Here is a 13,317-nt window from a genome sequence, read left to right as displayed (position 1 = left end):
CCCCGGACATCCTTTGCCCTCGCCTTCTCCTCAACACCCAAAGAGCCAATGAGATCAGAAACACTAAACTCTTGTCTCTTGTGCTTTAGAGAAGTGGCAAAGTCCGACCAAGAAGGTGGCAGTTTGGCAATAATGCCACCCGCCACAAACTTGTCCGGCAACTCACAGTTATTGTTCTCAAGTTCCTTAGCCAGCATCTGAATCTCATGAGCTTGTTCTACTACAGAATGGTCATCGACCATCTTGTAGTCATAGAACTGCTCCATGACATACAGCTCACTGCCGGCGTTAGAAACTCCAAACTTGGCCTCAAGTGCATCCCACATGTCCTTCCCGGAAGGCATGTGCATGTACACGTCCACTATGTTGTCAGTGAGTACACTGATCAATGGTCCACGGAACAGGCAATCCGAAGCCTCGAACTTAGCCTCTTCCTCAGGAGAAAGAGGTGGTTCACTTCGTTTGCCCCGTGAAACATAGAAGCACTGCATCGCTGTCAACCACAATAGTGCACGTGCTTTCCATCTCTTATAGTTAGAACCATCAAAAGCATGTGGTTTCAGTGCAGCAGCAAAGCCAACTACCGAAAATGACCTATCAGGTTTTTGGATTGTTGGAAATATAGTCATGAATCGGCATATTTAATCCAAAATGTTAAAGCAATAATCATGGCATAAGCAGTGTAGGGTGATCTTAACATAACCAGTAGCATACTATGCGCATCATGAATGTCAGGAACAGGAACATAGCACACATAACAGTAAAGCGATAGCGCTAACAAAGGGAACAGGAACAGGAGAAGGACATACCCCGAGAATGGCCCTCCGCTGGATTGTGAGGCAGAATTGCCTCCATTGATGTTGTCGTTCGCGGCACCGGCTCCAGCTCCTGGCGCACCACCTCCGGCTCCAGCTCCTGGCGGCACACCACCTCCGCCATCTCCTCCAGCAGCGGCGGCGGCAACTCCAGACATGGCGAGCAGTCGTGCGAGAGACACTCCCCAAAAACCTGATCACCCGCCTACCCAGTGCAGATCTTAGGCGAAGATGTGGTTTCGGAGGCACTGCTCCTTCCAATCTCTCGTGCGCGCAAGAGATCAGAAGCGAGGAAGCGAGAACAGCACTGGCGCGGAGGAGGAGGAACTAACACCGGGAAAGAAGCAAGCATTCGGAACCGATCGGACTCGCGGTCTCCTTATCTATCTGAGAGAGAGGCAGTCGTGGGAACGTGGACGCGCTGTTGCGGAGAAAGTCGTGGGAACGTGGTTAGTGGCTGCAAAAGAATAGCGACGTGACGCACGCACGCCGCCGCCAGCCAGCCTCGCCCACGCCCACGCCCTCGGCCCGGCCCGGCGCGCGCGTGCGCGTGTGGCATTCTGACCCCCACCTCAACCAGTCAACAGGGGGCCTCCAATAACTCACTATTTAGGTTGAGATATTCCTCGCTTAAATCCTGAGGTGGTATTATTATCCTTAACACTTATTATGGGCCTTTGAGATTTAATAGGATAAGTTGGGCCTAGCCCAATTATTCTAACATAATAATGATGTCACGCTTGGAAGAAGATGGCATATACTACCTCTGTACCTAAATATAAGGGTTATAAGGGTTTTTGGTTGGATGTGACACATCCTAGTACAACGAATCTGGACAGACCGTAGGACGGAGGGAGTAAGAATTTGATGAGTGGAAGAAAGAGAAAAAGGGGGAAGATATCGTAATAGATGGCTTAATACACACTCATATAGTTGAATAAATAATTATACAAATATATTGTAACAACTAAATAGACAACATATTATATGAGTTATCAATTCATAATATTTGGCATTCTAACTACCAACAAGATTTTACATTTATATTTATTGTGTAACATACTTTAATAATATAACATGTTTTTTAATCTTTACTAGTTTATTTAGGAAATATAAGTGGCTAAACTAAAACAATACAATGGGGTTGTTTAGATCGTAGCCAAATAAACCTTATCAAATTTTGGCAATATTACCAAAAATTTGGCAGGATTTCTTACGTATTTACCAAAGATTGGCAAAAAAAAAAAACTAAATGTAGGCACATTTTTAGCAACTTTGCTAAAAATGGTGTAGTTTGAAATGGCATTAATTTGAATAGCCGCAATGTTAAAATTGCCAAGTATTAAGAAATCGGGGAGTAACATAGCATCCACCCCATATCCCCAAATATGACCTTATTATTTCTTTCTCATTTAGTACTCTTATCAGTGCTAATACTGGTCTTCTTTTGCTCCTCCTTTCTAAAAGCGAGGCTACTAAGGAAAGTCACTCCATAACTTTTTGCCCCCTCTATCGATCATCTATATGTAAACAACTGTGTAGATTAATTGCTTGATTTCACTTTCACATATCTCATCTTTCTTCTATCTCTATCTTCTTGCCTCAAAAAGACCAATTGTGGTCGATGTAAGATTCAATCTAAGATGATTGAGCACCAAGTGTGCAAGCAAGCAATGAATGCACATTTTTATCATCTAGACCAACAAGCATAATACTCCTCTCCATCTAGTTTTGATCGACGCATTTGGTTCCAGCATGGTGGCAAAGGAGGACACAAGTTCCTCCATATTCCATTAACTTTGCAATCCGCATGCCACTTCAATTACGTACATGTATGTATGTGATAGGTTGTTGCAAGCATGCATGCGACTACGCATTAATTATCTGAGACATTGTTATGCTAAAAGCATCGTCCGCAGCCAAATCATAGATCAATCCTACGAGTTTTTTTTTCTTAGGAAACTATCAAAACTATATGGAGGGAGTATTATATATTCTTGGATTAGAGTATGTTTTATGTGGTTTCTTGTGGAAAGTTATTACAAAATAACTAACAACGATAATGTAACTAGGGAGGCGGAGTCTTGTGCAAAACCATAGAGTTCGTTATCTATCGTCATGGACATGCATCAGGAGATAGAAATTAATCATTTTGTAAAGGAAGAAGACAAACAAGAAAAAAAAAAGGTTTATCCATTATAACTGGATGATCGATATCAAAAGAAAGTCATGACGTAACTTACATTCACCATATTAGAGGATCTGCATCTCAGCGAGACATGTGTTAGCTGAGTAGTTGAGCCATGATAAAATTATATAATGAATAGCATTGTAAGCCATTGATCCATTGTAGATACCGACAACACAGGAGGTCGGTGCTTATTGGGGCAATGGAAGACCTTACAAGTGGGACGAAGGAAGGACGCACAATAGAGACTATGAGGAGGAGACTCTGAGAAGGGGATTGCATTAGGAAATAGGATAGGGGATAAAAGTACAAATGACATTTAGTATTAGTGTGTTATTTTTTCTGAAAAAAATTAATTTGTCATATATATCGAGTTTTGCCAAACATTCAGTCAATCCAAAAGCATGTCTTCTCTTCCATAATTAGTTTTTTTATAAGAGATACCTTGAATCTAAACACCTTTCAATTAAGGGGCAATTACAAATTTACCAATGTTTTGAATCGTTATTGCAAGACTGCCACTAAAAAATTGCAAAAATTCCACTAAAATAGTTATTCGAGTGGCATCCTTACAAAATTGAAAAAACCAATGGCAAATTTGCAAATGCCCCTTCAATTAAAGAATTTCATGTACTCCCTTCCTTGATTTTTAATAGTTGTCATTCTAACTTCTTTGATCATTAATTTTTAATTTTTATAGATCGTAGTTTAATAACATGTGAATTATGTTATGAAAGTATTTCTCACGATAAATCCCAATACATAAATGCTAGTATGATATTAAAACATTATGAATTTTTAAAAAACTGATGGTTAAAGATACATTAGCACAAAGCTAAAATGAAAGTAATTTGAAAGGGGCGATAAATTGTACATTAACTTTGCGGCAGCCGTGCTTGCTAGAACAAATTATAAGTAACAAACTTTTGTGACGTATAGTAGCCTATTCTCTAGAAATAAAAAAGAAAGAAAGAATAGACGGGAGAGGAAAAAACTATGGATGCTTTTTGGACTTCTCCGCTACTCTAGACCGCAAGGGACGCGACTTGTTCAATGGCCATTCTTCTCTGAAACACTAGACTAGAGAACCCCGCATCCCACTTCTTCCAGGCTCCAGCTCTTCTTCACCCTAACCCAGATCCGCGGGGACCCAGCCGATTCGCCCAGCCACGCCACCGAGCGCTCGTCTCGTCTCGTCTCTCGACCCAATCCCGTCCCCCGGCGCGACGCCCCGCCGCGCGATGGCCGACGGCGCCAGCAGCAGCGGGGCCGCCTCGGCCTCCGGCCCCGGTGGCGGGGGCGGCGGGGAGTCGGTGGTGATCGACTACGGCCGGCGCCGCACGGCCTGCGGCTACTGCCGATCCACCGGCCAGACGAGCATCTCGCACGGTACGATCCCGGAAAACCCCCTTTTGGTGAAAGGGAGGAAAAGGAAAAAAAAAGAAGAGATAAAATAGAGGACTAGTGGACTGGGGTTCTGTCTGCGTGCGGAGTTGTTCTGTCTTCGGTTCGAGTCGATGTGTATGATTGCTAGATGACCCCGAAACAATCGAATTTCAGGTGTAGATATTGCCGCCGATGAAATTGGCTAAGTACCATGTATTTAGTAGCACATTACGACACCATGTCTCATAATTTGGGTTGTGGAGAATCGATTCGTTGTTTATGCCAGCTTATGCTCAGGAATTTTGTTAGAGCCTATGCGAATACATGTGTGGATGGTAATATGCATCGTTGGACGCTAGTAACGCAGGCCACCTATAATCTTGTGGCCTGGGTCTGCCCATGCTCTCAAGGAAGTAACATTTGGCCACCAAACTACAGGATGTGAAGTACTGCTGATAGCCTATCAACGCTGATCTTGACCCCCTTTATTTTACTAGCGTATGCTACTGATCTTGTCTTTATTAGATATGGCCTTAGAGCGTTTCAGATGCCTCCGTTTTGCGCTTCACCTTGTTTACATCAATGGACATCCAATTCTGTCTCTGAAATGGGATGAAAATCATGCTGCCGACGTGCTTATTGTCTACTCTCAGTCATAGGATTAGTATAGAACACATAATGTTATCAACAGCTAGTAGAGTCGCCTGTTGCAATTTCATGGTTATTCAAAGTTGTATCTGTGACGTGTCCCTTATGGTTATGACTACAAATATGTTATACGATGGTGATAGTTGTAATATGTTGATGCAATTATTCTGTTGTTAATGTCCCTACCTAAATTGGTGTTATAGATTCTTTATGTTTCTTTTGGTTAGTGATGGTATTTTTCCTTTTATAATTTTCAAGGTCTCTAAGGAACGGGCCTTCAATATCATAGGTTGTTTATATAAGAATAAATTTCACAAAACCCCAGGTTTTGAAACATAATTACCACAAACCCCAGGTTTCAGGGTCTACCTTAAGAAACCCCATAATTTGAGGTATTCCATTTCACAGAACCCCACTTCCGTCAATAACACGTTGTTCCCTGTCATCTCACATGAAGGGCCTGCTGGTTAGTCACCATTCAGCTAGCCTGTCATCTCACGTTGTTCCCCGCATTCATCTTCCTCTACTGCTCTAGATCTGAGCCCAATCTTAAAAAAAAAAGATCTGAGCCCATACTTGCACCACCGAGTAGCAGAACGGGGAATGTAGGATCTCCATGTTGGCTCATCACCCGGAGAAATTTCCCTCACCGCTCTCCTACTCCTCACCATTGGGATCCTTAACCACGCCTTCGGCTTCTCTTTTGATCTTCTCAATGGAAGGCAGGGAAGGGGAAGGAGAAGGAGAAAATTGTGGTTGACATGCAGGACCCACCTGTCATTTGCCGGAAGTTATAGCAGAACCGGTGTTATGTGGTACATATGTCTCAAAAAGCCAGGGTTTTATGATAAAAACGTAATATCTGGGCTTTTGTAATACATGTGCCTCAAAACCTGGCATTTTGTGAAATTGTTCATATTTATATAGATAGTTCATCCTTGTTTTTCTCCATTTTTTTGTTATTCTTTTGAAGCCTATTTTAAAACCTTTTACTAGGATCCTTACTTATTCTACTTATCTTGCAGGTCTATGGGCTAACAGCCTGAGAGCTGATGACTATCAAGGTACTACTTTTATTTAATTGCATATTTTCCTTCTGTATGCAACCTGGAACTGTGCTTCTTTTAAAATAGAGACCACTAAAATTGAAGTGGTACCAAGTAACACCACCAAAATTTTTCATCTCTATTCTATACCACCAAGTGGGAACAAATCTACCGAAAATACCACCACCATCAGTTCATGGGGTAGCAGTTTTAAGAAGGACCAGAATGTGTGCTGTCGCCGATGATTCTACATCACTTCCGCTAGTACTTGCTGGAGATCCCTCCATTGCCTGTCCACTACGTCCTCAGTCCCATCCCCATGGACGGCATCAACTCGTTCCCGGTGCCCCTGTTCTAGGTTTTGGCCTTGTATGGCCAGTGTGGCCACCTATCTTTATCGCCAACCAACTCCTCGACAATCTCGTGGTGCCATGGGTGGCGTCTCAACCGTCATTGTCTCATTGCGCGGGCTGGTGGCGGTGTGGCTATGTGCTGACCAGAGGTGAGGGAGGAGCTCTCTGCACACAGTTAGCAGCCGCAACGGTGGACGGTAACACCTATGCTACTCCTTGCCCAAGCTTGATGCAAGCATAAAATCTGGGTGTGCTTCGTGCAGTCAAGGCAGGGGGCTTCTCATGGAGTAATGGTGATCTGGGGTGATGGAAGTTCATGCTGAGAGAAATGGAACCATGGAGGAGCAGAGACAATGAAGAAGAAGATTAGGGGTATTTATGTCATTTGTCATCAAAATTGAGTTGAGACAGCTTGGCTGACGGTAGTACAGTTTATCTTTTAGAGTGGTATTTTTTAGATAATGACGGTAGTACAGTGGTACGAGTATTTTTTTAGAGGTTTTAGCCTATCTGGTGGTTTTTCTTGGAGGTGTACAGTTTTTATGGTATTACCTGCTACCGCTTAAATTTTGGTGGTATTGATGTATCCCTCTTATCTTATTTTCAGTAAAATTGAGAAATTTGCATATGTGCCATCACAAAAAACTGGTTTCGCTAGAATGCTGTTGCTCAAATGGGCTACGATAAAATGCCACGGCTAAATAGGGGGTGTTCGCTAGAATGCCATCGTGGACGGTATTTCCCTTGGATCTTCTTCTTCCTCCAACACCGGCCAATTCCCTCCATGTCATGTCGTCGTCCCATGGCAGAGCGCTCCAACCTGGCGCATCCGATGAAGTAGCCGTCGCTGCATACGCATTGGTTACAGCAGCACCAGCACTACAGGATGCCATCGCCGCCGAGCACGAATGTGAAGCAGAGCTCCTTGTCTTGGCAGTCAGGCACTGGTGGTGGGCATCATGAGCTGCTGCTGGAGCCAACTATGGCATGACATGGAGGGGAATGACCAGCACCCAACGTTGAGGGAGGAAGAGAAGATCCAAGGGCAATATCGTCCACGATGGCATTCTAGCGAACACCCCTCGTTCGACCGTGGCATTTTATAGAAGCCCATTTGAGCGATGGCATTCTAATGAGGCCAGTTTTTACAGATGGTACAGGGACAGATTTTGGAGGTCAAATGTTTCTTCTGTTTGTACACATACTTTGTAGTTTGTAATATGAATATACCATGTATGCCTTTCAGTTCTCATCCTTAAAAGGCTCAGAAAAATTAACACTCCATATATGGCCAAAGAATACATTTATAATTACTGTAAGGATTTGGAATTTTGGATGACTAGGTAGCTAGAATCAAGTGGAATTTAATTGGTCTTTTCTTTATTAATTATTTTGTCCAAGCATTGAATTGCATTACAGAGTGTGATGTAAATAGTGGCAGGTAATGATTCTGTTAACCAAAGACTTGGGGTATCCCAGATGATTATGGACACATGTTCTTTGTACAGCCTCCTGGCTTCTGAAGTTGGCTGAAGAGCTATGCATCTGGTTGGGGGAGGGGTCTGTTTATGGTATTTGAATGTATATTTGTACAAAGCTAGCTGTTTTTTCTTGAACAGAGCTAAAGGAAATTCATGATAACTCTATAGAAAAACTACACTGGGTTATTTTGGGTGCCTTTTAGTTGAGATTTCATAATCTTTGAGTGTCCATGGGCATGATGACACGGTTTTATTTCATCAGGATGCTTAGGATGTGAACATTTAGCAACACTAAGTTCCACCATGTCTTTTTTTGTCCATCTTTTTTTTTTAATGTCCGACCGTTCGTTGCAGGCGTGTGCTTCAAAAGGCACCATAGCAACCCTAAAAAAAGGCATCATAGCAGGTTCAAGATCCATTTAATGCATAACAAAGTTATTTAGATGAAATTCTTGGATGAGGCAGGATGAATACATGTGTTGTGATGAGCATGCTGATAGTTGTTTTTTCTATATTATACATGATTCAGAAATATAACAGCTTGTACGCTATACTCACCACGTAAAAAGCAATCATATTGCATTATTTTTTATTGCCATTTCACCTACGGAGAAAGAAATTATATCATAACCATAATATGTAAAAGCAACAGCTTGTGACTTCAAATCAGATCTATAAAACAAAGATGTTTTCTAAAAGTTACTTTGAAGCAATTTGCAACAGAAAAAAAATGCATACCATGAAACAAGTGTATTGAGAACACAGATGCATGTGTGGAAGTTGTGAGTTTAGCTAGAGATTTGATAGAAATTAGAGCAAAGGTGAGGTGGGATAAGCTGACTTATTGGTGAAGTAATAGAATTTTATAATTGAGATATTGGATATTCATAGTTTTTTAAAAAGTAGTTCTTCTGCTGGCATAATTTATCATGATTGAAAATTATGGCTACTGTTTACAGCTCTTCTTGACCGTGGGTGGAGGAGATCTGGTTGTTTTCTTTACAAACCTGAGATGGAACGTACTTGCTGTCCTCAATATACAATACGCTTGAAGGCAAATGATTTCATTTGTTCGAAGGAGCAAGGTCGTGTACTTAAAAAGATGCAAAGGTACACACCTTTTGTTTTATATTTTGCATATGCACCTGTGGAATTGTTAACATATGTCGTTTAGCTTTAGTCACTAAATTGTCCTGTGTCATGTCTTCACGCTTCATTTCACAGGTTCCTTGATGGTGAGCTTGATCCACAGGTTGGAAGTCCACAGAATAAAACTAGCCCTACAAAACATTCACTCGCTGAACCTATGAATTTGCCGGTCTCAAAAATATCCAAGACATTAACAAATGATTTTCAAGCAGCCAAATGTCCAAATTTATTTGAAGAAGATGAGTTCATCAGTTGCCTGTCTAGCAAAATTAATGAGGCAGTGGGTATGTCCTTCCAAGTTGGTACATTAGGTTCTGATGTTCAACTCCCTAAAGCTGTTGTAAAGACTGTTAAACCACAACTAAAAAAGAAAGTAGGAGGAGCATCACAAGACAAGAAAGTAGGAGAAGCAGTACAAGATTTATTGTACACATGTAATATAAGCTTTCAAATAGTGGCAGAAATCAGACGTGCATTGCCTAAGGAGAAGGATGCTAATCACAATGAAGTAGTAGCAGATATTTCTCCAAACTCTATTGCAGAAAAGCTGGCCATGACAATGGAGTGCCATGGAGATATTGCTGGTTTAGCAGTAAAAGCCTGCAATGGCCATCTGAACTTCTATTCAGTCACCAATCAGACAAAGCAGAACAAAACCAGTATCATTGTGTCTACACATGCTCCAGATAAATCTAGTAGCTCAAAGCAAAGCTCTGTGAACAAAAATACTGTAAGAGTTCCCCAGAAAAGAAGAAAGCTTGAAATTAAAATGAGAAGGTCACATTTTGATCCTGAGGAGTTTGCTTTATATCAAAGATATCAGACAAAAGTGCACAAGGAGAAGAAAGTTTCAGAAAGCTCATACAAGAGATTTCTAGTGGATACACCAATCGTGTTTCTTCCCCCGCGGAGTGGTGATAATACAGTTCCACCTTGTGGATTTGGTTCATTTCACCAGCAGTACAGAATTGATGGAAAACTTGTGGCAGTTGGTGTAGTTGATATCCTTCCTAAGTGCCTGTCAAGCAAGTATTTGTTCTGGGATCCTGACTTTGCTTTCCTATCTCTTGGAAAGTATACAGCTCTGAAGGAGATAGATTGGGTCAAGACAACACAGGAGCACTGCCCCAACCTTCAATATTATTATCTTGGTTATTACATACATTCCTGCAATAAGATGAGATACAAAGCTGCGTATCGACCATCAGAACTTCTCTGTCCAGTCCGTTTCGAGTAAGATGCTTCTCTTAATTTTTGACACATCCATGTATTATTTTATGATGCAAATGCAACAGCACAGGCTCTATAGAGAAGCAACACGGTTGTGTTCTGTGTATTAGTCTTAGTTGAAAAATAATACTACCTCTGACCCAAAATATAAGGAGTTTTAGGATTGGACACAGGTGTTAAGAAAATTGGTGGAATTAAATAGGGGGAGGTTGTAATTGTTTGAGGAGGTGGGTAGTGAATTTGAATGGTGGAAGGTTGTTATTGATTGAGAAGAGAATGTAGGTGGAGAAGTTATTATATTTTGGGACTAGTTTTGAAGGCTAGAAGTTGTTATATTTTAGGACGGAGGGAGTAGCTAGGATGTATCTCCTAACTGCATCTTTGAGGATTCTGATTCAAATTCGAAGGATTTTGTTCAAGTCTGAACTGAGGTTCCCAAAAAGAGTCCATCCCATCCTAACAGGCAGTCTTAAGGGTATAATTAATTTGCACGAGTTTTCTGTAAATCACGGTTTACAATTCAACTACATGCTATGAAAAAATACAGTAATTTCTCCTGCTCAAAAAGATTATCACGAACATAGCTAATTTTATGTTTCCAACCCAAATATTCAAACCGCAGGCTTTCAAATTCTAGGCGATAGTTTGTTTTGCTTATTGAAACAAAGCGTTTATGATAAAGTTTTGGAAGGATGACTATTTTGTCTTTCTTTGGCTGCTAAACTATCCATACATCTCTGATATTCATGTCCTTTGTGCAGGTGGGTGTGCTATGACAGTGCCAAACGTTTACTAGATAAGAGCCTGTATTCTGTCCTATCTGATTTTGCCCAAATACAAGATGAGATGCCTCAGCCACAGAATTCTCATCTTGATACTGAGTTATCAAAAAATGACAATTGTGAGTCTCCCATCGATGAGGATGATGAAGATTTGTCCTATGATGACTCGGACATGATGGTTGATGAAGAGATGGTTCGATCAGAATCCAACACTGATGTAATGGAGGATTGTTCCAGCATAATTGATTTTGAAAATGTCATGATGGATCTGAATGGTTCTCGAGTTAAATATAAGGTACTACAAACTGCATATACATAAAATTTGACCTACAACCCAAAAGAATTGCAACGGAGGCGTGTAATCAGGCAGTCTGCAATTTTCCTTTTTAATCTTGTCATGCTGTTATTAAATTGCCCATCCTTTTGCAAGTCCTTTGTACAGAACATGCTAACAACTATATATGCTGCATATATTGAAACTGCATAATAATTGTGTAGGAATTATATTTCTTTGCTCTCATTGTGTTACTTTACCTATCCGACAATATGTTCAAGGCTGTTGATTTATGCAGAATGCATTAATTGATGCTTTTTAATACTGCTATTTAGTTTGCTCATGTACTGCAACATTGGTTTTTTTACTTTCGCTTTCAGGATCTTCTGGGAGTCGTTGGACGAATCGAGAGGAGGCACCTCGAACAGCTAGAAAGGCAATTGAGCAAATACGTGAAAGTTGTAGGGAAGGAGCTATCTGATCGCATGGTTTATTCCCTGTAGTTGGCCTGCAATTCTGTCCCAAGGGAGCAATGCGACCATTTAGAGGTACAATAACATGTTTATGCTCATCGCTTCGCAGTCGAATTCTGGTGGGTTCAGGTTGGAGGCTGGAATGACACATTTTTCCGGCCGATTCGTTATCTGTCATTGAAGTCCGTATTCCATAAACTGTTGGCCGAAGGGTATAGCACAAGTCGTTTGGTTTCTGCACATGATTCTACATAAAAATAGCACATCTGTTTCTTGATGAAAAAACTCGAGGACCGCAGGCGTTGAAATGAGAAGAATATGTGATTTACAGAGTGTCCAACTGTTAAACAGCATTTCACTGTGGCTTCATCCCGCATGCTGTTCCTGGTTACGGGAAGCAGCAACACCGCTTGTTCCAAAATTTGCTTGTACTGTGTCAACTCACAAGCACAAAGTTTCAGGTACATCGTACTGGGAGCAGGAAGCTGGAAGCCCCTCGTTGCACAGCTCCAAACTAGACGGTAGGTGGGGAGCACCACCGGCGCGTTGCAAAAGCCAAACGGCATGCGTTGGCCGTGCTGACACCACGACTCGCCACCAGATGCCGTCACGACACCTCCGTCACCATGCCAGCGGCACGGCACGGCCCGGCTCGTCTAACGCGGGGAGATTCCCGGTTTCCCCCGTGATTTCCTCCACATTCACCACCGGTGTTCGCTTGGCTCCGTCGGCCCGGCTCGTCTCATGCGGGGAGATTCCCGCTTTCCTCTGCCATTTCCTCCACATTCACCACCGGTGTTCGCTCGGCTCCGCGCCCGAGGCACACGAAGGCCACGAAACCTATCAACCTCACCGCAGCTGCCATATGCCACACCTTGCCACTACTGTGCCTGGCATGACAACCAGACGGACGAACACACTGACACGTAAGAGCCAGGACTGCAGAGCGGTGCTACTGGCTGCTGTGGCCATCAATAGACAGATTCACAGAGCTGAAAAAAGACGATACCGTTCTATTCCGAGTAGGGCCGATTTTAGTTCCAATTTTTTTTCAAACTTTCAATCTTTCCATCATATCAAAACTTTTATACACACGCTAAAATTTAAAGTTTGGTTAAAATTGAAACGATGTGATGAAAAGGTTAGAAATTTGTGTGTAGGAAAGTTTTGATGTGATGGAAAAGTTAAAAGTTTAAAGAAAAAGTTTAGAATTTTCTAACTTTTTCATCACATTATTTCAATTTTAACCAAACTTCTAATTTTGTCGTGAATTAAAAAAACCCTGAACTCGGCCTAAACACATCCTAGGGGAAAAAAGTGCCGGGACAAAAAATGCAAGCACACATTCCGAGTCATGATGGACCCGGGGGACGCTCGGGAAGGGGAGATGGAGACGGTGGTCGCCTTTGGCGTGACCCGCTTTGGGAGCGGCGACCTGCGTGCCGGCGACGGAGAGGCCAGCGCGACGGTGTGACAGACGCGTGGGATCCAT

At 42.1% G+C, this 13,317-nt stretch overlaps 1 protein-coding gene across 1 annotated transcript; it reads left to right on the top strand.

Moving 5' to 3' along the window:
* The first annotated feature begins 4,056 nt into the window (after positions 1-4,056).
* LOC127773649 (arginyl-tRNA--protein transferase 2) lies at positions 4,057-12,165 on the top strand. Its single transcript, XM_052299785.1, has 6 exons — positions 4,057-4,392; positions 6,063-6,101; positions 8,877-9,027; positions 9,142-10,299; positions 11,058-11,373; positions 11,733-12,165. The coding sequence occupies exons 1-6, from the start codon at positions 4,245-4,247 to the stop codon at positions 11,853-11,855; spliced, it is 1,935 nt and encodes a 644-aa protein (XP_052155745.1). The 5' UTR covers positions 4,057-4,244; the 3' UTR covers positions 11,856-12,165.
* The last annotated feature ends 1,152 nt before the right edge of the window (positions 12,166-13,317 follow it).

The sequence above is a fragment of the Oryza glaberrima genome, chromosome 5 (genome assembly GCF_000147395.1).
Source record: "Oryza glaberrima chromosome 5, OglaRS2, whole genome shotgun sequence".
NCBI lineage: Eukaryota > Viridiplantae > Streptophyta > Magnoliopsida > Poales > Poaceae > Oryza > Oryza glaberrima.
The sequence above is the reverse complement of the archived record's forward strand: the minus strand, read 5'-3'. Positions and strand labels throughout refer to the sequence as shown.